This window comes from Mus caroli, chromosome 8 (assembly GCF_900094665.2).
Source record: "Mus caroli chromosome 8, CAROLI_EIJ_v1.1, whole genome shotgun sequence".
Lineage (NCBI taxonomy): Eukaryota > Metazoa > Chordata > Mammalia > Rodentia > Muridae > Mus > Mus caroli.
Window position 1 is genome coordinate 64,166,316 of NC_034577.1, and position 26,704 is coordinate 64,193,019.

A 26,704-nucleotide genomic window follows, 5' to 3' on the forward strand; every position below is an offset into this window, starting at 1 on the left:
CTTTAAAAAAAAAAAAAAAGTAATTCAAGGAGGCCCAGGTGGTAGATTCCAGCACTTGAGAGACAGAGTCAGGTTCTGTGAGTTCAAGGCCATCCTGGTTTACAGAGAGAGTTCCAGGACAACCAGGGTTACATAAAGAAACCCTATCTAAAAAGAAAAAACGAAAAAAGGTAATTAAAGGTCATTTTATTGAATGAATAAGTCAAGGGAAGTCAAGGGACGTATTAAATTGAACCCAACCTAGGCTACATGATATTATTTCTTTAAAAAAAAAAAAGTCAGCTGGGCGTGCTGGCGATCGCCTTTAATCCTAGCACTCGGGAGGCAGAGGCAGAGGCAGGAGGATTTCTGAATTCGAGGACAGCCTGGTCTACAGAGTGAGTTCCAGGACAGCCAGGGCTATACAGAGAAACCCTGTCTTCAAAAAAAAACAAACAAAAAAAAAAAGCCATTGATTGCCACACCGACTCCAATGAAGACTGTGTGACATGCCTAAAGGCTTGGATGCAGTCCTGAGACAAAGAGTTTCACTGAAACTCAGTCTCCTGAAACCTTGGCACGAATGCTCCAAACCTGCATTAGTTGCTGTGTGAACCTGTGTGCTTTCTTTCAGTATTGTTTTATTATAGGTGCCTCTAAGAAATGATTTTACTAATACCTAAATCAGGTTGAACTCTACTGCTTGGCCTTTACCAATGTCCTAGGCAGTCCTTGAAATGACCCAGGGCTTGGAATTTGGTAAGAATGTCATTCATCCAGATGAAATGCCCCAGTGCTGACAGTTAGCAATCAGGCATCTCAGTTTGCCAGATGGAAGCTAGAAATCTCAGGGCAAGCTTAACAAAGTAAACTTAGAATTCTCATTACAGACATGAATGGCAGCCTACATTACATAATAGTAGAAAGAAGATGGGTTGTGGTTTTAGGAGGAGCTGAAGTATTATTCATGAAAGGGTTAGGAGAATGGAATTCCCCTGGTGCATGTTTTTCACTAGGCCCAGAGGAATTGCGTAATTAGGTATTTACTACAGAACCCCTGGTGGTGGGTTTAACAATAGACTAGCATTGCATCAGACCTTTCACCTTGCTCCTGTGCATAGCTGATTTTAGATAGGGATGTTCCTATCTCAGTTGTAAACACTGCCTGGCTCCCGATAGCTTTTATATATGTATTTTCTTTGTTTGTGTACAGAACCATTATGCATCTCGATGTACCTTGGCTGATGTATCACCTAGCTTTCTTGTTTTTCTTCGGTATTATAAGTCTGGTGCTCACTTTGAGGAATTACATTCAGATGCAGCACTTTCTCTGGTGTTCATGTCTGTTTGTCACTTTTTTGCCGACTTCCTGCCCACCTGTACTGAGACCCTGATTCTCCTGCGGGTGGAAGGACTGACTGAGTCCAGTCTGTGGCAATTGATAGATGAGGCTCTTCAGTCTCATATTCACATAACCATAAACCTCTTTTCCTTCTAACTTATCAGTCTATGGCATTGTTATAGAAACAGAAAGTAAACAGAAGCAGCTACCTATAGCCAAGACTGAACATTTTGCACAGCCTGGGAGGGACTGTTATCTGATGATTTCCTCCAAACTGGAACATCACTTTCTAGAGGAAGAATGAAGGCCCATATGACTCAGGAAATAAATAAAACTTACAAGTCTCAGGAAACTCTTCAAATTTACAGGATTTACAAGGTCCCTTCCTCAAGGGTATAAACCAGTAAGAACCTCAAGGGTGGAGACTCTAGGGTGGACCTGCCTACAACTTGTGCAACTTTTGTGAGTTGTCATCCATCCTATGATGAGCTTTAGTAGTTCCCTTTGAGTCACCCTAATGAACCCACTGGTTCTCTAAGCCATACTGGGTAGAGTAATCTCTTTGGTTTGTGGTCAGTGCCTGTCCGAAGTAAACAAACCTTTATTTGCTTTTCTCCTTGATGATCAGAGACAATAGGAATCCTGGAGGCAAAGGTGTGGCTAATATCTCAGCAAAATGGTAAACACTGGGACCTTCAGAACAGCTGTTAAGGCTGTGGAAAAGAACTCTAAAAATATGAGCTCAAAAATATATAATTTCTCAACTATGCAAAATATAAGGATGCAATATGAATTGTATAAGAGGCTTGATAGAAAAAAAGGGACAGATGAACACTATGAACACTAGAACACTATGAGGAAACTTGTCAGGAAGATACTAGGAAGGAAATAAAGAGATTTTGGGAGTAGTGATTACAGTTCAGGGTGGGCCTGGAACAAAAAAACAAGGTTAGGCCCAAGTGTGAGAGAAATGGTAATTTCAGGATGGGGTCCCACCCAGCTAGCTTATCATCTGTGCTTAACAGAGGTAGGCTGGAGAGATGGCTCAGTGGTTAAGAGTACTGACTGCTCTTCCAGGGGTCCTGAGTTCAATGCCCAGCAACCACGTGGTGGCTCACAACCATCTGTAATGAAATCTGATGTCCTCTCCTGGTGTGTTTGAAAATAGCTACAGTGTACTCATATACATAAAACAAATAAACCTTAAAAAAAAAAAAAACAGGGCCGGGCTTGGTGGCGAACACCTTTTCTCCCCAAGTTCCTTTGGGTCATGGTGTTCTAATCATAGCATCAGAAAGCAAACTAAACCGGGCGGTGGTGGCGCTCGCCTTTAATCTCAGCACTTGGGAGGCAGAGGCAGGCGGATTTCTGAGTTCGAGGCCAGCCTGGTCTACAAAGTGAGTTCCAGGACAGCCAGGGCTANACAGAGAAACCCTGTCTCGAAAAACCAAAAAAAAAAAAAAAAAGAAAGAAAGAAAGCAAACTAAGCAACTAGATGGACCCACCAGACAGGAAAAGAAACATTAACTATGGTCATTGAAGCCAGAAGTGAATGTCCACACCAGTCTTCTAAGCCCTGAAGTGGCTTAAGGCAGAGATGTGGAGGGTTCTAAGACAGCCTAAGCTGCCTAGCTAGACCTTACCTACAACAAAACATAATCAGGCAACCCTGCCATGGTGGCACAGCGGTCATCCACAACCAAGGAGGTTGAAGCAGGAGAATAGTCAGGCCAGTCCAGCCCGAGCTGCCTAGTGATATCCTGTCTCACAGAGTAGCAGGATAGAAGAGATGTCTGCAATATGACATGAACACACTGACATTGCCATAAAATCTTGACTAATTTGAAAACGACTGTAGCTAGGTGTGTGTGTTCCGTGGAAGAGTGTTTTCCTGGCATGAGAGGCTGCTTGGGTTCATCAGCTGCACAGGAAAAGGGGGAGGGGAGGGGAGGGAAGCAGAGGGAAAGGGGGTGAGAAAAGGAATAGGTAAAAGATGGAGAAAAAAGAGATAAGTAGATGTAAGAAGGAAGAAGGGGAGAGGGAAGGGGGAGAGAGGAGGGAAGATGAAAAAGAAGGAGCCCATAGAGGGGAGTAGGTGCCTTCCAAGGTTGAAGCAGCAGTGCTCTGTGCTGTGCTTCTCCCTGAGGCCGCTAAGAGGCGCTGCGCCCCCTCCAAGCCTCGCAGCTGAGAGCGGAGGCTCAGACCCAGGGGTGATACCTGAAGGTCCAAAACTCTGGACACCCAGAGGGAAAGGTTTAAAGCCAAGCAATTCGGTGTTTCACAACATCAAAGCATGCGACAAAATTAAAATTCATGAGAGTGCTGAAAGGTCAGGCCCCTAGTATGCTCTAGATTCTCTTCAACTGTTGGTGTCTCCACGCAGTGGGGGCAGGCAGGCCTCCAGATCTCAGTGCACTGCCATGTCTAGCTGCTCTAATCCCTTCTTCCTTCCTTCCTTCCTTCCTTCCTTCCTTTCTTTCTTTCTTTCTTTCTTTCTTTCTTTCTTTCTTCCTTTCTTTTTGAAAAAGACTTGCGCTGCACTCTGGAGGCCGAGGCAGGCAGATCCACAGCTACACAGAAAACTGCCTCAAAAAACAAAAAACAAAGAGTTGTTTTATTTTCCCATCTGTGTCCGTGTGTTTGTCTGCGGGGCTGGGGCTTGTGCAAGGGTATGCAGTGGTCTCCGAGTGCAGAGCAAGAGCAAGGGTTTATAGGCAGTTGTGAACCACCAGAGCTGGGAACTGAATTCAGACCCTCTGCAAGAGCAGAAAATTCTTACCCACTGAGCTGTCTCTCCAATTTATCCCTCTCTCCTCCCTTCCCCAGCCCCTCTCCCTCCCCTCTCTGACACTGGAGCTGGAACCCAGCACCTCTTGTATGCTAGGCATTCTTGGGGTATCCTCACCAGTTCATATTGGGTTAAGGTCCACTGTGGTTTTGAGCAGGACACACAGTGTTCAAGTCACAGCACATCCAGCCGAAAGCTCCTGTGTTCCACTAGGAAAACATGAGAGCAGTGGCCTGTCCACTTCAGCAACAGCCCCTCTCCTGCCAGCTCCAGACCCCCAGTCCCTGACAGCAGTGCTAAGACAGCAGAGAAAGCTCAGCCCCAAGACTTCGTGAGAAACTGCAGGGGTGAGCTCAAGGAGCCACAGCAAACGCCCACAGGTCAGGTTTACAGAGGGCCCAGAACCAGGAAAATGGGTCCTGGAGAAGGGGCTTGGGATGAACAGAGAGCTTGGCAAGATTGCGGGAGATATGGAGGGACTCCAGCCAGAAAACTGGGACCTCAGAAAACGTGGCTTAGAAGGGAAAGGGAGACTGGCAGTGGTTATAGACAAAGCTAGTGAAGTCAGGTGGGAACCTGACTCCACATGAGGTTGGGGTGCACCCCTCAAGGAAGGAAAAGAGCCAACTGCTGCTGCTTTAGAAGTGAGTCAGGGAAGCAGCTTTCAAAAGAATGGGGTCAGACTAAGAGGAATAGTGGAGCCTTCCCTCGTGGGGCTCCATTCCCATGTCACTGAATGATATGAAAATGCTGCATACCTGAACACATATGGACAAAACAGAAATCATACCTGCTACAGACTTTGTGTCCTTCACCCCCAAAAAAGCTAATAAATAATATATATGAAGGGTCTATTTCCCTTAGGGAGCAGTAGGAAGCCTCAAAGCTATCTCAGGGTTTGAGCAGGTCTAATAGTGTCAAGAGAATTCCACCAAACCATGCTTTTCAAGGGATCCCCAAAGAATCCTAGAGACACTGGCACCAAAGGTGTGGAGGGAAAACCTGGGCAGGAAGTACAGTGCCCTTGGCCCCTAAGAAGCTGGCTTGACAGGGACAGAACACAGAACAATTAACCAGTTGATCCTAACAAGACCCTGGGGAACAAGCCAGGCAATGAGGACAGAGGGTAAGCTGTGTTCTGCCAAGGCCTTGCACAGACTTTTGTAGGGACAGAAAATGCCTCACTAGTCACACTCTGTCCAGGACTTTTTCCCAAGAAGAGCTGGCTTACCTTCCACCAAGTATCCCAAGGCCAGAAGCATACCTTCCATAGGTGAGTAAAGTTGGGGGGCGGGGGGGGGGCGGGGTAAGGGGGCCACAGCAGGCAGTGAGCCTGGAGGGTATAGCCAAGCCTACTGTGTGACCTGGGACAAGTGGCTTTGCCTTTCTAGGTCTCACTTAAGTTGTGTCTACTTAAAAAAAAAAAAAAAAAAAAAAAAAGATGCAAGAAAATGTGCAGTTCTGCCAAGTAGTGAGTATCTGGGTCCTGCGTGTCAGGGTTGCTCCTGTTCTGTTCATTCTGAAACAAGGTCGTATGTAGCCCTGGCTATGCTGGAGCTTGTCATCCTCCTGCTTCAGCCTTCTGAGTGTTGGAGCGACAGATGAGCCCACCGTGCTCAGCTTGTATAGTATGGTATTAAGAGGTTTGGAACAAGACAGATTGTGAAGTATGGGGCCATTGATAATTTCCTGAGTCCCCTTGTGTATGAATGGAGATAAAAAGCCTTACCTGGAATGCTGAGTGTGATTAAGGGGCCTCCACCCACTCTTTGTAAGGAGCTTCTCATGGACACTAGCTACCAGCTATCAGCAGCAGCTCACCCGGAGCCAGGCGCACAGGGAGCCAGTGCAAGATTTTCTACAGCACAGAGGCAGCTCCCTCTCACCTTGACCAGGCACACTGTAGAGATTAATCCTGGTACCAAGGACACCAGTGAAGGGACAAGCTGAGAGGCAACGGGAGGAGGAAGCCTGGGTGTGGACACCCATGCCTGTCATCCCAATATACAGGATGCTGAGGCAGGATGCCCAATTCCAGACCAGCCTAGCTATAGAGTGAGACTCCATTCCCAAAAGCAAAGGCTGAAGGTGTGGCACAGTAGAAAAGCAAGCACATGCCAGCAGAGTCCCTGTATTCAGCACATAATAATAATAATAATAATAATAATAATAATAATAATAATAATAATATTTTAAAAGTGAAGAAAGGAGGAAGAGGAGGGGAGGAGGAAGAGGAAGAAAGAATGAGAAGGGAGAAGAAGAAGAGAGAGAGAGAGATAAGGGGCAGACAGGATGGTCAGGACCCTTCAACAGCTACGGTCCTGTCACTGTCCACCCAGTGCCCCGCCTTGATAGATGTGACTTCAGTGGGCTGAGGCTGAGCCAGGGGACCCAGAATCAGGTCAAGCATGGAGATAGGCTTGACGTCACCTGTAGGGACCTGAACAAGCCCAGCAAGGATCAGGACACCTAAGAGGAGTTAAGGACCTTGGGTCAGTGGCCTTGAGCAAAGAATGGCGTTAGGGTCTGAAATGTGTGTGTGTGTGTGTGTGTGTGTGTGTGTGTGTGTGNGNGAGAGAGAGAGAGAGAGAGAGAGAGAGAACCCCAGGCTTGGCTAGGTTTAGTAATGGCACACACCTTTAATCCCAGCAACCCAGAGGCAAGAGGAAGCAGATCTCTATGAGTTCAAAGCCTGGTTACATAGCAAGTTCCAGGAATGCCAGAGCTACATAGAGACCTTGTCTCAAAATAACAAACAAACAAAAAAAAATGGCTGGATGACAAATTGTATTCATTATACAAACTAAGGGCAAGACAGTGGAGGGAAAGCTGTTTTTGTGTGATGTGCTTCTGCCCACATCTACAGAGTGCCCCTCCCCCTCTCCCTCATTCCCCCTCTTTGTGTGTTTCTCTCAGTCTCTCTCTCTCTCTCTCTCTCTCTCTCTCTCTCTCTCTCTCTCTCTCTTCTCTCTTTCTATGTGTGTCTGTGTGTCTGTGTGATGGTATGGAGATTAGAGGAAAATTTGTAGGATTCTCTTCTTGCCCTCCACCATGTGGGACCTGGGGATCAAACTTGGGTTGTCAGACTGGAGAGCAGGCTCCCTTACCCACTGAGCCATCTTGCCAGCCTGGATCTCCTTTTTTTTTATGATTTATTTTATTTAACAATCTAGGAAGTTTGCAGCCATCAGCAGTTCCAGTGCAATTTCAGGTGCAATTGGGAATTCAGGAATTTCAGTGGAGCTATTAGTATAGGGGACCTTTTAGGTAAAATACATGCACACTTTTGATAGCACATGTGAGGGGATCGCTCTAAAATTGACCTCGTTGGTTTCATTCTCAGCAAACTGACCTGGACCACTCAACATGGCCTTTATTGTTCCTGATGTTAATGCATGTTCTCTTTTTACAATAAATTCATGACCATAAGAAGATATTAATTTCACATACATAGCATCAGGGCCTTCACAGCCACCATAGGTTTTCTCCTCTCCAACCATTATGTTCTTCTAAAATTCTATCTGAGCCCAGAGGAACTTTAGTATTTTCCTGGCAAGGCTGAGACGCGATCTGCCTGTAACTTGCGTCTGAAGGAAGTGCCTGGATCTCCTTCTTAAGTAGACTTACTTCTGGTCACACATCCAGGGAATGATGAGCAGGGCATGTAATTGAACACCTGTGTCATCCAAGCACTGGGAGGTGGAGGCAGGAGAATCAGGAGTTCAAGGTCAGCTTCACTACATATCAAGTGCAAGTCCCACAGGTGGGCTTTTGACAAAAAGACAAAGAAAAAAATAAAGAAAAAAATAGCCAAAAAATGATATGACATCATTGTCCATTACCCCCTGGATCTGGAGCTCCTGCAAAGACTCATGTGTTGGAGACTAGGTCCTCTGGCTGGAGAATTGCTCAGTGGATAAGCATTTGTGCTACTCCTACAGAGGGTCTGTGTGGTTCCCATCACCCATGTTGGGTGACTTACAGCTACCTGTATCTACTCCCATGCACACACATAGTTATGAATGAAGAGACTGGAGAAGGGCATGGTAGTGTGGGCCTATAATCCCAAATTCTGTGAGTTCAAGACCAATCTGGACCATGTCTCAAAAAACAAACAAATAAATAAATAAAAGACAGGGTCACCAGCCTGTGTCACTATTAGGAAATAGTGGTACACATAGGGGGCAGGACCACTGGGAAGAGTCATTGCAATGGATGTTGGCTTCTCCTTCTCTCTCTTCTTCTGCCCCAGGCACAGGGCAGGGACTGGTGCCTCTGAAACTGTGAGCCAGGACAAGCCTCGAGAGGCTCAAGTGTTGTGTGACAGTATTGGAAATCTGATAACATGCTATCCTAGACAGATATGCCCATTCCCACACAGCATGAGATTTACTTTTTCCTCTTTCAGGAGCCTTATGCATGCTAAGTGGGACTCTGCCACTGAGTCATGACCCCACTTATTACTCTGTGATTCTAGGCAGGGGCTTTAATGCAGAGGTGAAGCCCCTGCCTAAAGTCCCCCAAGGAGGGGCTGGGGGTGAGGCTCAGGGATCGTAAGTCCTTGCCTAGAATCAACTAGTAATGGGCTCAGGAGGAAGAGTCCTACTGCAAGAGAAAGAAGCAAGACCTACTGGTGCCTGAGCAAAGGAAAGGAATACATTCAGGGAAAACACACACACATACACACACATACACACACACATTGTGGTGATTTGAAAATGCTTGGCCCAGGAAATGGCACTATTAGAAGGTATTGCCTTGTTGGAGTAGGTGTGGCCTTCTTGGAGGAAGTGTGTCACTGTGGGGGTGGGCTTTGAGTCACTCCTAACCATGTGGGAGCCAGTCTTCTGTTTGCCTTCAGAACAAGATGTAGAACTCATAGTTCCTTCAGCACCATCCTTGCCTGGATACTGCCATACCTTCTGCCACGATAACTGAACCTCCGAAAATGTAAACCAGCCCTAATTAAATGTTGTCCTTTATAAGAGTGGCCTTGGTCATGGTGTCTCTTTATAGCAACAGAACCCTAAGACACAGACACATGCACATGTGCGTGCATTCATGCACATAAACACACATACATACCAACTGAAAGACAGAATTCAGTCTCGGTTATTATCACACACAGATTCTTCTGTTCTTCCTGTTATTCTAGGACAGCCATGGAAGGAGCCAACCTCAGTGGGGTGTCCGAGTTCCTGCTGCTAGGCTTGTCACAGGACCCCAGACAGCAGCAGCTGCTCTTTTCTGCCTTCCTGAGCATGTACCTTCTCACAGTCCTAGGGAACCTGCTCATCATTCTGGCCATTGCTGCTGATCCCAGGCTGCACACCCCCATGTACTTTTTCCTGGCCAACCTGGCCTTTGTAGATGTCTGCTTCACCTCCACCACCATCCCCAAGATGCTGGCCAACCATGTGTCAGGACACAAAGGCATCTCTTACTCTGGTTGCCTTACACAGATGTTCTTCTTCATCTGGTTTGCCGGCATTGACAGCTTCTTGCTTACTGCCATGGCCTATGACCGCTTTGTGGCCATCTGTCACCCTCTACATTATACAACCTCGATCACACCGCGGCTGTGTGGCTTCCTGGTCACTGCATCCTGGGCCTCAGCCTTTGCAAATGCCCTGACCCACACAGTCCTTCTGACTCGCCTCTCATTCTGTGGCCACAACCAGGTCCCCCACTTCTTCTGTGATCTCAGCCCACTTCTGAAGCTGGCCTGTTCAGATACCTCTCTCAATGACATCATGGTGTACACTGTGGGCGCATTGCCCATCATCACCCCCTTCGTGGGCATCTTGACCTCCTACACACGCATCTTCACAGCAGTGTTGAGGATCCCATCTACAGGAGGGAAATGGAAAGCGTTCTCCACCTGTGGCTCCCATCTCTCCGTGGTGTCCCTCTTCTATGGGACACTGATTGGAGTGTACTTCAGTCCCACATCCTCCCACACAGCCCAGAAGGACACAGCAGCTGCAGTGATGTACACTGTGGTCACCCCCATGATGAACCCCTTCATCTATACCCTGAGGAACAAGGACATGAAAGGTGCCCTGATGACCTTTGTCCGAAGGACGGCAGTCCTTGTTAAGTAGCCACAGGACTGGGAGTTCAGAGGGCAGAAGTTATACGGAGACATTGACATGGCTTCAATTCATCAGTTATTTTATTCTTCCAAAGTTGTTTACCGAACAGTTGTTTGCTTTAGATTTGTTGTGTGTATGAGAGAGAGATCGTGTGTTTGTTAGTGTGTTTGTATGTGTTTCTGTGTGTATAGTGTGTTGTCTGTGTATGTGAGAATGTGTGTATGTTTGCAGGAGTGTGTGTATGTATTTGAGAGTATATATTCTAGAAAAGAGTGTGCATGTTTGTGTGTGAGTGTGTGTTGACTGTGTGCATGTATGTGAATGTGTGTGTGAGTGTATGTTTTGTGTGTGTATGCGTGCGCACACACACACACACGCGTGCATGCACACGTGTATGGAGGCCGGAACAAGACATTGGATCTTCAGGGCTGGAGTTACAGGTGGCTGTTAGCCATCTGAAATGGTGCTGGAAACAAAGTTGGGGCTTCTGAAAAAGTGTAAGTGCTCATAACTACTGATTCATCTCTGCAGAACAGCCTCATCCCATGGTGGAAGGGGAGGAGCAAAGGGGGGAGAGGCAGAGGACAGAAGGAGGAGTAGACAGCTTCACAGGCTAACCCCTTATAACGACCACACTTCCACAGTGATGGAGTCACTCCTTCAGTCTAGGTAGAGAATTCATCATTTCTGCCTGACTGTACTATCCTGGACACACCAAATCTTGTCCAGTCTTGGAAGCTAAGCAGGATGAACAAGGTTAGTACTTGTGTGGGAGAATTAATTTTTTAAAAGATTTATTTATTTTATGTGTATGAGTGCTCTATTTGAATATATGCCTTCACACCAGAAAAGGGCCATGGACACCATTATAGATGGTTGTGAGCTACCATGTGGTTTCTAGGAACTGAACTCAGTACCTCTGGAAGAGCAGCCAGTGTTCTTTACTGCTGAGTCTAAGAATTAAATTTTTAAGATTTATTTTCTGTCTGGGTATTTTAGTGTGCTCATGTGAGTGTAGTACCTAGAGGGTCGGAAGAGGGCTTCATATCCCCTGGAGCTGGAGTGACAGGCAGTAGTGATCTGTTTGTTATCGGTGCTGGAAACCTATCTTGTTTCCTCTGTAAGAACAGTAAATGTTCTTTATTTAACCACTGAACCATTTCTCCAGCCTCCAGGGCAGAATCAATTATCCATTCTAGTCTTATAACCTGACCACCGCTCATTGGCCACAGCTTCCTTGCAGGTGCACTGGGGGTTCCAACTTTCTCCTGTCTTGTTTTTCCATCAAGTCCTAAATCTTTACCTTGTCTGTGTGCTGGGCTTGTTTATACTGCAAGCTCCACAGATCATAAGACTAGAATGGATAATTGATCTTGCACACAAGATAAATTCATTAAAAGATAAAAGAAAGTATGAGAAACAAAGAAATTCTAAGTTTTTAAGTTCTATTTTATTTTTTCTGTATGTGAGCATTTGCCTACATGTGTGCCTGACCACCAAATAGGTGCAGTACCCATGGAGGCCAGAAGAGGGCGCTGTATCCTCCTGTATCTGATGTTACATATGGTTATGAGCCTCCATGTAGGTTCTGGGAACTGAGCCTGGGTCTTCTGCAAGAGCATCAGGTGTTCTTAACCGTGGAGCCATCTCTCTAGCACCCAAGTTCCCAATCATATGGCATTCTACTCATATGATGACATCTTATGCTATGCACCTCCATCCCTCCTAGAATGGGAGTAGCGGTCTATTTTGTGTGTCTGTGTGACTTAACCATCTCAGTTTCAAGCTTACATTTTTTTTTATTTTTTATTTTAATTTTTTAAATAAAGCAATACTTGACATCAAGCATACATCCTTATATGTATATATTCAGATAGCATCCCAACATCCTGTCTCAGTGCCTGTATCATTAGCTCCTATGATCACATAAGCATTCTATTATCTCCTGATACCCTGAGATGGGCAAAAACAATATGGTAACACGGTTAGAAGCTAAGCATGCTGACACACATCTGTCACATCATCCTAGCACTGGGGCATTGGGGTGGGAGACTGTGGATTTTAAGGCTAGCCTGGGCTACAGAGTAAGATCTTGGAGAGACAGGGTAGAAGGAGAGAGGTTGGGAGAGAGAGAAGAGAGAGGGAAGAGACCGTCTTCATATAATTTTGTTACTAGTTATTGTATTATTAGGGTACTGGTGTGCCTAATTTATAAATTAATCTTTAACATTTCTTACATGTATGCATTTAGTACATGTGTGAATGTGTGGAAGTGCACCTGTGTCATGACACCTGTGTAGAGGTCAGAGGATAACTTGTGGGTATTGAATCTCTCCTCCAAAGTCAGATCATCAGGCTTGAGAGCAAGCCCCGCACCTACTGAGCCATCTCACCAGCCTTATAGCTTAATCTCTTTTTTAAAATATTTGTTTCATCCCAACCCCCCACCGTGTGTGTGTTTGTGTGTGTATGTGTGTGTGTGTGTGTTATCCACAGATGCCTCAGATGGCACAGGTCCTTTGGAGCTTTGGTTACAGGTAGTTGTAAGTGCTAGGTGTACATGCTGGGATCTGAATTCTGGGCCTCTGTTAGAGCAGTAGTCACTCTCTTAACCACTGAGCCATCTCTTCTCTCCCATTAATTAACTTTACCACAGATGTGTCCTGGTTAACTGTCAGATGAACTGGATTAGGAGATGGCTAAGGGGCATTTGCAAGCTCTTGGTAAATGTAGCCCTCCCCTGTCACAGCAAGGGCTTCTTTCTGCAGCAGATGGAGTCTGTTATCCAGACCCACAACTGGTCAAATTCAGACAACAAGTGGCCATGGGGCACACCGTCCCAAATGGGAATCTGTAACACAGCCTGACCCTAAGACTTGGGACAGAGAGGGTCTGCAGAATACTTCCAGACATGACCTGGGAGCTGCTTTCCTGATACCAACACCATGTCACCTAAACAAGAAATGCACCATGATGCTCTTTGGTTTGGGTTTGGGTTTGGGTTTGGGTTTTGGTTTTGGTTTTCTCAAGACAGGGTCTCTCTGTGTAGCAGCAGCTGGCCTGAAACTCATTCTGTAGACCAGGTTGACCTGGAACTCACAGAGATCCACCTGCCTCCGCCTCTCAAGTGCTGGGATTAAAAGTATGCGCCACCACCACGTGGCTTGCATCAAGACATTCTGCCCACACAGGTAGAGCCAAGTGATCATAGCTCTGCAACTCTGAGCCTAAGTTGATCCCCCATTGCATTGTCCTCCTAAGTCTCCACCAAGACCAACATGGCTGGCACCGTGACTCAGCAGATAAAGCCCCAGCAGGCACCAAGCCTGACTGTCTAGGTTGGATCCTCAGAACTCACACGATAGAAGTGAAGCTATTCACATACTTGTCCTGTGACCTCCACATGGGTGCTGTGCTGTACAATACCCCAGAGACAAACGCACACGCACACGCACACGCACACACACACACACACACACGCACACGCACACGCACACGTTCCCCCTAGAGCTACAGGCAGTTGTGAGCTACTTGATGTGGGTGCTGGGAATCAGACTCAGATCTTCAGGAAAAATAGCAAATGTTCTTAATCACTGAGCCATCTTTCTTCCTCCAGCTCCTCTGGCCTGTATAACTCAGCTATTTTGGCTGCTTGTTCTCATGGTTCTCTTTGCTCTCCCGGTCTCCATTGTGCCCCCCTCCCCCACCCCAACCCCTCCCTCTACACTCATGTCCAGGCTCAGTCTGGACTCTTCTAGATGCCTCTGGGTGTTCTCTCCCTCATATGGCCTCTCCTCACCCATACCTAGGAGCCAACATGTCCTCCCTTCATTCAGCAGCAACCCACAACCCTCATCTAGGCTTTCCAAAAGCTGAGATTACATGTGTGTACCACCATGTCTAGTGACATTCTTGGAAGGGGGCTGGTGGTACAGATTCTGTTGCAGTTTGAATGTGCAGTGTTCCCCCACAGGTTTGTAGGTCTGGATTCCTGGTGCTCACCAGACGCTAGTGCACTCTAGCACTGTTTTGAGAGATTATGCATTTTCGGGATATGAGGCCTAGCTAGAGGAAATGGTCCCTGGCATGGGCCTTAACAATCAGTGCCCACATTTGACTCAAGCTCTCTACTTCCTAATCTGCCTACATGTAATAAGTAGCAGCCGCAAGCTCATACCACCCAGAACAAGACACTCCTCCGTGCCTTCCATGATGTGTGGACTGTATATCTCAAACTGTAAGCGAAAGAGTGGGTGGGGCCCCTCCTCATTACAGAGTAATGAGAAAAGTAATTAACACATTCAAAGAAAAAGGTCAAGGACACAGTTAAGACTCTAGCACACATTGATGATGGTCCCTCCTCACATTCCTTCAGCATACACACAGTTCTCAGGCAGACAAACAACTTCCAGCATAGAAGTGTCATTGGCTTGCTCAGCACAGGTCTTTAATCCCAACACTTGGGAGGCAGAGGCAGGCAGATTTCTGAGTTCAAGACCAGCCTAGTCTACAGAGTGAGCACCAGGACCGTCAGGGCTAACCCTGTCTCAAAAAACCACACACACACACACAAAAAGAAGTGTCATTGGCTTAGCGACACATGAGACTGAAGAGTCAGGGTGATACAGTTCAACTGTGCGCCCACAAAAAAATTTTTTTAAATGTGTGAATCAAAATAAATATTTTTCCTTATAAAGTCATTTCCTGAGTGTTTTGCTATAGAGAGCTCACTAGCATAATCTTGAACTTCCTGACTGGAGTAAACCACCCTTTTTTGGTACTTACCCAGTCTCATTTATTTATTTATTTATTTATTATTATTTGTTGTTGTTGTTGTTTTTCAAGACAGGGTTTCTCTGTGTAGCCCTGGCTGTCCTGGAACTCACTTTGTAGACCAGACTGGCCTCGAACTCAGAAATCTGCCTGCCTCTGCCTCCCGAGTGCTGGGATTAAAGGTATGCTCCACCACGCCCGGCTTTAATTTGTTATAGCAACAAAGAACAAATGAAAGTTATGAAGGTCAAGGATTGGATAAGTAACATGGAGAAACAGCTCAGTGAGTGAGAGCACTGGCTGCTCTTGCAGACTGCCAGGTTCATTCCCAGAACCACTTGGATGGCTCACAACCACCTGTAACTCCAGCTCCAGGGGATCCAACAACCTTTCTGGTCTCCTCAAACACCCACATGGACTGGCTGGTTTTGTGTGTCAATTTGACACAAACTGGAGTTATCACAAACAAAGGAGCTTCAGGTCTGGAAATGCCTCCATGAGATCCAGCTGTAAGGCATTTTATCAGTTAGTGATCAAGGGGAGAGAGCCCCTTGTGGTGGTGCTATCCCTGGGCTGGTAGTCTTGGGTTCTGTAAGAGAACACACTGAGCAAGCCAGGGAAAGCAAGCGAGTAAGTGACATCCCTCCATGACCTCTGTATCAGCTCCTGCTCCCTGACCTGCTTAGTTCCAGTCCTGACTTCCTTTGGTGATGAACAGCAGTGTGGAAATGTAAACTGAATAAAACCTTTCCTCCCCAACTTGCTTCTTGGTCATGATGTTTTGTGCAGGAATAGAAACCCTGACTAAGACAAATTGGTACCAGAAGTGGGGTTTTCTTGTGACAACCTGACCATGTTTTGGGGAGAACTGTGGAAGGACTTTGGAACTTTGAGCTAGAAGAGCCATTGGGGTGTTAAGAGCTCTATGGGATGTCCTGTAGGAGCTTGGAAGATAATGTTGAGAACAGTGCAGAAGATGGAGGCCTGGCTTGTGAAATTTCAGAGGGGAGATAAAAGACTTTTATCAGGGCTGTTGCTATTTTGATTGTGAAGATTTTGTGATTTTGGTTAGCTGGGGTTGAAGAATCAGCTGTGATTAACAACATACCAGAACTACTAAAGCAAAACCTTTGCATTACTGGGACTATTGATGCTGGTTAGCTGGAAGTAAGAAATTAGTGGTGAATAAGAAGAGACCAATATCATTGAGGTGAAATCTTCTGGGAAGTGTTTACTGAGAGCACAAAGAGGCTATGTTCCAGAGATAGCCAAGGTTATACCTTGTGCTGAAGCAGGACTTGATAATGTGTAAGAGTCACCCAGGTGGTACTGGTTTTGAAGGCCTGAAAGAGTCATGAAGAGCAGCTGAGGCTCAGCACTGTGAGAGGCCTTGGAAGGCCATGCAATTTATGACCTAGGACTGAAGCAGTCATGCAAAGGAGATGAGTCTTGGCACCATGAAGAGAGACTATGATTGGTGAAGCCTAGTTGCAGTAGAAGACAGCAGTGTTTTGGAGATGCCAGTACCATGAGATGACCAGCAGCAGTGGTGTACAGGCAGCTAGAGCCTAGAAGACAAGGTGTGTGCTACAAAGGGCAGAGCTGGAGAAGTGACCCAAGCCCTTGGAGGAGCCTAGAAGATCTTGAGTTGATCCCAGACATTGGATGGTTGGAGTTTGATTCTGCTTTTGACCGTGACTGTGCCCTGATATTGTTCCCTCTTGAAGGAAGTATTTTAGTGGAGCCTACAGTTAAGAGACTTTGAATTTTAAAAGATATTGGATATTTTAAAGGGATAGAATTTTTAATATGTAAAGACTGTAGGACTCTTAAAGTTATTTAGGTCTTAGAGATGAATAAGGAATAAGGGTTGAGGCTTAATAGTGATGTGTTTGTGTGTCCAGTTGACAAGGGGTCAATTGAACTGGCTGGTTTTGTGTGTCAACTTGACACAAACTGGAGTTATCACAAACAAAGGAGCTTCAGGTGAGGGAATGCCTCCATGAGATCCAGCTGTAAGGCATTTTATCAATTAGTGATCAAGGGGGGAGGGCCCCTTGTGGGTGGTGCCATCTCTGGGCTGGTAGTCTTGGGTTCTATAAGAGAGCAAGCTGAGCAAGCCAGGGGAAGCAAGCCAGTAAGTAACATCCCTCCATGGTCTCTGCATCAGCTCCTGCTTCCTGACCTGCTTAGTTCCAGTCCTGACTTCCTTTGTTGATGAACAGCAATGTGGAAGTGTAAACTGAATAAACCCTTTCCTTCCCAACTTGCTTCTTGGTCATGATGTTTTGTGTAGGAATAGAAACCCTGACTAAGGCAACCACACCTGCACATAGTTCCATCCAGACATGAATAACAGGCTTCTAGACCTTAGCCCAACTGACTGTGATGGAGGTACCATTCATGTAGCAGTCCAGTGGCCATGGATGAACTGGATCTACCTGAAAGGGGGGCTGGAAATGAAAAAGGACGGAGTGTGAGAGAAGGATGAAGCCAAGACAAAGTTTCTGATCAAGGATCAAAGTTTAATATTTAGCACTGCATTTATATAGGGAGAGCCCACAGACCCCATCCTTTGGCTCAGCTGGATTATGTTGCAAAGCAAGCTCAGCAGGCAGTCAGTTCCTCAAGGCTCCTGTAGGAAATTGCAGATGCAGCAAGGGGAAAGACTCTACTTGGGTCCTTAAGGTCCAACTGTGGCAAGCACTTAAGATATATTTAGCCTACTCAAGGCTGGGGGAAGGGCACAATTCCCCCTTTTTTGTTTTTTAAGGATGAGCTGGAGGCGAGGGATGGAGGGGGACAAGATTTACTTGTTTTCCATAATCCCATAGGGTAAAGGGTGGCTAGGCGACCGACCGTGCCTATCTTAGGTCAGTGGCTAAATTGCTCCTGTCAGGGAAAACAAACAGCTTTTTGATGTATGTCTCTGTCTTAGGCCAGTAGGAGCTCAAGAGCACTCTTACCTGTCTCTGGTTACTAGCCTTCTATAGCACACTCTTTCCCATTCAGACCAAAGCCATAAAGGACATATGAATAGGCACTCAATGTATTTCTTCATAGCGATGAATGACTGCCATGGTGAATAGCTGAGCTTGCTGAAAGCGATCCTGTGTGAAAGTGCAAAACACAGGTGCAAAAGTTAAAAGCAACAAAATTATAATTAATGGTCCAAGCAGTGTAGAAATTAAAGATGTAAGCTATGGGGAAGTGGAGAATCTGGATTCAAACCATCCCTGATTCTGTCCTTTTTCTCTTTTCCTTTTGGCTAGTCCTTCTTGAACTTTAGCCATAGAATCCTTCACTATTCCTGAATGATCTATATAAAGGTAACGTTCTTCATGGAGGGCTGTAGTCCTCCCTGTTAAAGGAATAAAAGATTAGGAGCTTAAACACATGCACTAACAGTTGTCTGAAATCCAGGTCCTGTCCAATTTTATCCACTGCAAGTGTAATTTCATAAAGAACTGCAACTAACTTCCAAATATGTCTCTGAAAATGTCCAAAACCAACCTTCCAAATGAAGACTGCCATTTCCTTTTTTTTCCCAGTATTTTATTGATTTCTAGACCAGTCCATGGCTGAGTCAGAATAACTGTCACATTGAAGGAAAGAGAAGAGTCATCATAACTCCTCCTTTTGAATTTTTCTGAGTCAGTTTCCACAGTCTCCATGTTCTCTGTCCCACAAGGTCTAAAAGCTTAAAGCAAGGCAGCTTGTCCAAACTGGGATATCGACAAGCAAAGGTAGGTCAAGAACATATGTCTAATACAGCTTCCTGTCACCATTGTCAAGGTGCTCAGCAAGCTCACAGGTCAGCATCATTCTTTGTCCCAGCATCAGAGTTGTCTCACCAATCACTCTGGCAGCTATCACGCTCCTGCAGCATCCTGAGGAAAAAACACAAACATGCCCTCTTTCCCATATTAAATACCTGATCAGGATCATACCATATGCCAATAAGTGGATCCTTTCATCTCACCTAGGCATGAGTATAACTAGTTATAGGGTGCCATAGACACTCAGCAGAGAGTTCCTTGGCATCCAAATTTTAAATTTTTAAAAATAAAAAAAAACATGATTTAAATAATGTGTACAGGGACATAATTCCCCCTTTTTTGGTTTTTTTTGAAGATATTGTTTTAAAGTTCCACAATATCTTGTCCTTGAAAATTGTAAAGAATAATATGGGCAACATTAAATTGTCTACAAAACACCTCAAATGCTTGACTGTAATAGCCAGTTCCATTTTCTGTTTTAATCTGATTTGGAACACCAAGCACAGAAAAACAGTTCGGGCAATGTCTAATCACGTTTTTAGTTGCTTCTCCTGTTAAAGCAGTTGCAACTGTAAAGCCTGAAAAAGTGTCAAGTCACATGTACATGTTTTAATTTTCCAAAATCAGAAATATGAGTACCATCCATTTGCAATAATTGATTGGGTATAAGTCCTCAAGGATTAACACCATTATGTGGCACAGGTAGAAATTGAGGACACTGAAAACAAGTCTTTACAATTTGACGTGCACATTCTCTAAAAATACCAAATTATTGTCTCAAGCTATTACTATTTTGATGATGTAAAGAATGAGATTGTTTAGCTAATTTTCCTGTAAGGCCTATAATCTGCATGGTATACAAGTCTTCTGTGGTATTGCCCTAAGGGGTCTGTCCAGGCAATCCAGTATGAGCTCTTAAATGTCCTATAAAGTAAGGAACAGTCATGTTTCTTAAATTAAGCTGTATTTGTATAAATAACTGTAAAATTTGAGAATTGGCAGTATCTAAAAATGGAACAATTTCAAGCAATTGTAAGCCACGAGCTATATATGGCTACCAGTATACAAATTAAAAGCTTGATTTTTCAACATTTCAAAAATAGCGGCTATAACACGTGATTCAATTATTTATGCTGAAGTGGAGGGAAACTCAAAGAGAATGAACATGTAATCAAATCACATATGCTGCTTTCCCATTAGATGAGCCATCTGTAAATACAGTAAGCCTACTCTCTATTGACTATATACTCAAATTTACAGGAAATACAAAAGCATTCATAGAGGCAAATTGTAATAACTTGTCAATTTTGCTTGAAAAATTTGCACATGCAATAGGCCAAATATCAGTATTGTGCAATGACCAATTCAATTGCTGTTTGGAATAAGGAATAAACATTTCATCAGGTTCTCAAAACATTCTTTACAAAACACTTTCATGACTCTATCCTACAATTCTGTGTTAACACAGCAACAGCTTCACAATAGGGTGTTCAAACTTTACTTGGAGTCGAAGAAAAATGAATCCACATTAATGGTCCCTTTTGCCAAAAAATTGCTGTGGGCACATGAGTAGAAATAATGCAAACAGCCAACAATTGATCTATAGTCTATATAATGTATCTGTTGTTAGCTAATAGCTCCCTCTACTTTCTGCAAAGCTATTCATTCCTCACCACTTAATTTGCATCCCCCTTGAGAATATCAAACACAGGCTTAAGGTGAGGTCTTAGCCAATTAACATCTCCTAGAAGCTTTAAAAAAGATTTATTTATTTTATGTATATGAGAATGTGGGACCATGAAAGGCAGACTGTTTTCTGGTTGAGCTAGGTTTAAACCCCAGTGACCCAACAGATAACTCTGCAAGGAACAGAAGGAAGTTTGCCAAGCTCCCAGACACCAGGCTCCTGACATGAGGCCCCAGATTCATAGTTCTGTGGCCATCAGTCACATAGGGCAACCCTCCCATCAAGCTCCTGGTATTCTGTCTGGACTCCACTCCCACAGTTACTTAGCAACAGCCAGGTGTGTTCCAACCCACAGTTACCTGGCAACAGCCAGGTATGCTCCTCCCCACCGTTACCTGGCAATAGCCAGGTAGGCTGGCCTACTATAAAAGGGCTGCTTGCCCCCTCCTCCCTCTCTTACTCTTACTCATTCTTCCTGCTTGCTTCTCTCTTGCCCTCTTGCTCCCCTTCTCTCTGCCTTCCCTTCCCCCCCCCCTCCACGTGGCCATGGTTGGCCTCTACTTCTCTACTCTTTCCCTCTCTCTGCCTTTCTCTGCCTCTACTCCATGACAATAAATACCTTAAAACCATAGACTTAAAACCATAGACTGTCTCTTCTCATCAGGACCCACCGTGCTGGAGCAATGGAGCAAGTTTTTCTCTAACAAGCCATGTCTAATCTCCTGCTTAGGCCTCCCTACTCAAGGCTGGGAGAAGGGCACACATTCAGGCTATAAAACTCAGCACACCTTCCAAAATGAAAACAAAGGCCTAATTCATCACAGTCTTTAGTTCTAGGACAGTCTCTAGATGTGCTAACCTTGCTTTCTGGCTTCTGTTGTTCTACTTCTGGTTACCATTAACTAAAGCATGTTAATCCAGCACATGGTTTTAGTGCTTAAAAGGTCACCCTAAGAAAGGCTCAGGGTTACTCTGGGATCCTAAGCATCTGGTGTAGTTGCCAAGCAGTGAATAAAGACTTTCTACAGGCTTAAACTAGTGACCAAGTAGTCTTCTCTGGTGGGTATCCCACATACATTTTTTAGTAGAAATAATTTTTTAACTTTTTTTTAAGATTTATTTATTTTATGTATGTGAGTACACAGGTTGTGAGCCTTCATGCGGTTGTTGGGAATTGAATTTTTAGGACCTCTGCTTGCTCTGGTCAGTCCCTGCTTGCTTCAGCCCAAAGATTTATTTATTGTTTTACATAAGTACACTGTAGCTGACTTCAGATGCACATATGGGGATTTGAACTCAGGACCTTTGGAAGAGTAGTCAGTGCTCTTACCCTCTGAGCCATCTCTCCAACCCAGAAATAAATTTTTTTTAAGGAATTGGACAAGTGAAGCTGGAGTGATGGCTCAGCAATTAAGAACACTTACTGCTCTATCAGAGACCTGATTCCCATTCTCTCACACATCAGAAGGCTCATAAATGCCTGTCACTCCAGATCCAAGGGTTCAGACACCCATTTTGGCCTCCCTTGACATCCATGCATACAAAGAGACACACATGTCTTATAAACTAAATAAGACAATAATTGGGTGATTCTTTCAGCCTCCCGACCTAAGATCTCTGGGTTTGCTCAGGAAGACTCAAAGGGAAGCTGAGTCCCAGCTGCTTCCCCCACATGTGAGGGGGCCATGAGTGTGAGGGAAAGAGAGGAGTGGGAGAGAACCCGCTTCTCGCCATAGTTCTGGTGCTCTGAGCGGGCAGACAAGGGAAGACTGTGCACACTTTCCACGTGGCCCCAGGTGGGCACCTGGCTGTGTTAAGCCACTGACCCCACATGACAGGTGGTGGACAAGCGGCAACCCCAGGTACCAGGTTCTCAGCCTCTGACATCCCACGCTGGATACGGCAGAGGAGCTGAGAACAAAATAGGGGCTCTGGGGATGAAGGAAAGAGAGGACAGGGGAAGAGGGGGCACTGGATGGTTCCCACGTGGGTGAGAGTCCTTGGTCAGGTCCATGGCTGGAGCACAGAATGGCCTTCTGGTAGGAGATTAGATGCGGCTCATTAGGAGAAAGCCTATCCCATCATTCAAGCACGTGGGCCTTTATGATCAGAGAAGGTCTATGGTTTTAGAGCTTTATTGTAGAAAGGCAGGGAGAAAGGAGAGAAGGTAGAAAGAGAGAGGCTGGCCATGGCCACATGGAAAGAGGGAAAAAGGGAGAGAGAAAAGGAGGGCCAGAGAATAAGAAAGGTGAGAGCTTAAGAGAGAGAGGAGGGGTCTAGCAGCCCCTCTTATAGTGGGCTGGGCTATCAGGCTGTTGCCAGGTAACTATGGGGAGGAGCATACCTGGCTATAGTCAGGTAACTGTGGGGGTGGAGTCTGGCCAGAATGCCAGAAGCTTGGGACATTGTGTGACTGATAGTCACAGAATTATGGACAGGCACCTGATTCTGGGAACGTGGCTTGCCTTTCCATCCCTTGTAGATTTCTTTAACAGCCTGTACTGGGGGGGGGGGGGTCAACATGCATACATACAATATGTAACAGTAAAATAAATCCTGAAAGAGCGAGAGCAGAGAGGAGTACACAGTGAGATCTGGGTCATCCCGCAGAGACAAGGTGGGGCCTGGGAGAGAGACAGGCCCTGAAAAGAAAGGGCTGCTCCACACAAAAGGCTACTGCAGAGTCCAGGAGTCCAAGGGAACCACCAGGAAAGGATAGTCCCCTACCATACATGCCAGGACCCCAGGAACCCTGAAGCTGCAGAAACCAACAGTCCTTGTTCCCCTTCCTCCACATAGCACAGAGCCTGCTGGAGCTGGAGAAATCAGAGTGATGGAGGGATCGGAGGACTAACCTTTCTACTCAGGCAGCTGTGCCAGCAATTCTTTCCGTAAATGAATGCTGCTCTCATCCTTGAGCAAGGAGACCTTATTTCTCTGTAAGCAGCAGTTCGTGCACAGACTCATAGCTGGTCAAAGGTCTGAGGTTAAATTGTGCCAGGAGCCACCAAGGAGAAGCTAAAAATTAGCAGGTGATCTTCCTGAGATGGTTCCAACATGGACTGTCAAAATTAATGACAGATTTGCTTCTCTAGACAAAGCCAAGAAGAACTTTATTTTAGGAATGATTCCTGCTATCAATATGCTTTTCCTGTTATTGTTAAGTATATATAACAATCACTAAGTATTAGCCCACCCTTTTGAGCAGATCTCTGCAGAACAATGAAGATGTACTTATTGTCTTGTAGTGATACTTTATAGACAAATAGATGGTTTCTTAATTCTTAATGATGATCCTATAAGAATTCCTAAAATTATATTAGTAATTATCATCGTTTTTTTTTACAATAGGACTGCTATTAAATCCTCTCTGATAATCAAAACTGCAATGATAACTCTGCCAGTCTTCAAGTGTCACAAGTTAATTGCTTCTGAGACAGCAACCAGACATCCACAACTTGGAGCACATTCCAAGAAGTTGTAAAATAATTACTTAAAGGTCATAAAAAGGGAAATGAAGATTTACTATAGGTGCAAAAACAGACGATAAGATATTGACTGGATTTATCTATACAAAACTTCAATGATAATGTAGAAAAGTTATGGTTTTTAACTCTCCGTGAACCTGTTGAGTTAGTGACACAAAATGAATGCTTAGACAGATAATTATTCCCAATAGATATGCATATAGACATTCTCTGTTATAAACTTCTTATTCAATTTATGATTTGAATTTATGTATAAACGTGTGATGAGCTTTTTACCATGTGATCATTTACTCAGAAAGATGTATCAGTGCTGAGGACAAAGAGAGGACAGCTCTGACCCCCTTTCTTAGAAAACTTTCATAGGAAACTTTTTAGAAAGAACTTAGAAATAGAGATTAAAATTTAAAGTGTCTCTTTTTCTTCCAGTGACTTCAACTAGAAGACTGGGAGTTAGAGCCTTGCAATATCTGCAGAGTAGAACAAAGGCTACATTACTTAATTCCCCTCTGTTTTACTATGAGGTACTAAATGCCAGAGGCTGTAGCTTTCTGGCCTCAGAACAACTCAGACAGACATGTCAGCTACAGAAGCAAAGTGACTTAGACTTAAGATAGTGTCTTAGTTAGGGTTTTACTGCTGTGAACAGACACCATGACCAAGGCAAGTCTTATAAAGGACAACATATATTTGGGGCTGCCTTACAGGTTCAGAGGTTCAGTCCATTATAATCAAGGTGGGAATATGGCAGCATCCAGGCAGGCATGGTGCAGGTAGAGTTGGGAGTTCTATATCTTCATATGAAGGCTATTCATGGTAGACTGACTTCTAGGCAGCTAGAGAGGGTCTTAAGCCCATGCCCACAGTGACATACCTACTTCAACAAGGCCATACCTCCTAATAGTACCACTCCCTGAGCTAATCATATACAAACCATCACATTCCACTCCTTGGGCCCCATAGGCTTGTTCAGACATGAGTCTATGGGGGCCATACCTAAACATACCATAATGAAAAATACATTTAGGGACTTCAAAAGTCCCTGTAGTCTATAGCAGTCTCGACAGTGTTAAAAGCCCAAAGTTCAAGGGCTCTTCTGAGATTCTTTTAGTCACTTAACTATAATCCCCAAAGCAAGACAGGAAACCAGCTGGGCAAACTCCAAACTCTGCATCTCCATGTCTGATATCAATGCAGTTTTCAGATCTCCAACTCCTTTTTTTCAATTTTATTGACTGCAATAAACTTCTTTCACTGGGCTATTTCCATTCCCTGTTAGCAGCTTTTCTCAGCAGATAGACCATGGCTCTGACATCTCAAACATTTTGGGGTTTCCAAGGCAACTTCAGTGTTACAGCTTCTTGTTTCAATGTCTGAGATCTACAAATGATCTTCTGAGCCTTTGGAGGACCAAAGGGTTTGTTATAACTTCTCCAACTCTGCCCTCTGTAGCACTCTAAGCTCCAGTTGATCCATTGCCACTGCTGTTCTTGGTGATCATCCCATGATACTGGTAATTCCAATAACGGTGGGGCCTTCCATTGCAACTAGGCTTCATCAATAGCCTCTCATAGGCTCTCTTCATGGTGCCAAGCCTCAACTCCTTTGCATGACTCCTTCAGTCCTGGGTTGTCAACTGCATCTGAGGCTGCACCTTCACCAATGGTCTTTCACGGCCTCTCACAGTGCCAAGCCTCAGTTGTTCCTCAAGACTCCTTCATGTCTTCAAAACCAGTACCACCTGGGTGACTCTCACACATTACCAAGTCCAGCTGCAGCACGAGGTACAACCTTGTCATCTCTGGAACACAGCTTCTTTGTGCTCGCAAAAAACACTTCCCAGAAGATTTTGCCTCAGTGATGCTGGTCTCTTCTTAATCACCACTAATTTCTTACCTCCAGCTAACCAGCATCAATTGTACCAGTAGTTCCCTTTTCCTCTTGAATATAAAGCCAGAGACACATGGCTGGAGCTGCCGAGTTCTACTGCTTGCAGCAGCTGGTCCCTTGTTCTATTACATTATCACTAAATTCCTCTTTTCCAACCCTGACACTACCTAAGCTTGGCTGACCTGGATCTTGTTTTGTAGACTGACCTTGAACTCAAGAGATCTGTTCGCCTATCTCCTGGGATTCACAGTGTGTACCACCACACCTGGATTTAATCTTTTCTTCAGCTAGAACTTGCTGTCTCAGACTGGCCCCCATGAGCGGTCCATCACATATTCAGTGATCTCCTTCTCACTTTAACTGGTCGGTAAAGGCTAGAGCCTGTGATTGGGCAGTGGAGGGAAAGGTGGGAGGGAGGTCTTTGAGAGTGGGGGCAGGTGGAGAGAAGAGTATAAGAGGGGAAGGAGTGCTGATAGAAGAAGAGAAGGAAGCAATGGAGTGGATCAGCAGGACCAGAAGAAACGGGAAGTAGCAAAGGGTCTTATAACTGGGGAATAAGCTAGTATAGTGTTAGATCTGCCCAATCTAGGCACATAACTTATAATTATAATAACTGGGCTGTGTAGTTTTTATATGGGCTTATTGGCGTTGGAAAGAATAAATTCCAATGTAAAAGTTGGAAGCAAACATTCCCACCCTATCTACGAGTCCAAGAGGGACATTATTATCTCTACAGAAACCAAACAGACCTGCCCTCTGCTCCACAGGGGGAAGCTATACACCATAGACAAATACCCTGCACCGTGGGAGAAGCTATACTCCATAGGCAAACATCCTTAGAGGCCCAGGCTGCCACACCCCTGAGACCAGATATTTCAGTGTCATA

General features: G+C 45.0%; 1 protein-coding gene and 1 pseudogene across 1 annotated transcript; one reads left to right on the forward strand and one right to left on the reverse strand.

Moving 5' to 3' along the window:
* Positions 1-5,258: 5,258 nt before the first annotated feature.
* On the forward strand, positions 5,259-10,213 carry LOC110300185 (olfactory receptor 1361-like). Its single transcript, XM_021170253.1, has 2 exons — positions 5,259-5,382; positions 9,265-10,213. Exon 2 carries the CDS (start codon positions 9,272-9,274, stop codon positions 10,211-10,213), a length of 942 nt encoding a protein of 313 aa, XP_021025912.1. The 5' UTR covers positions 5,259-5,382; positions 9,265-9,271.
* Positions 7,266-7,666, reverse strand: LOC110300186 (annotated as a pseudogene).
* Positions 10,214-26,704: the final 16,491 nt, after the last annotated feature.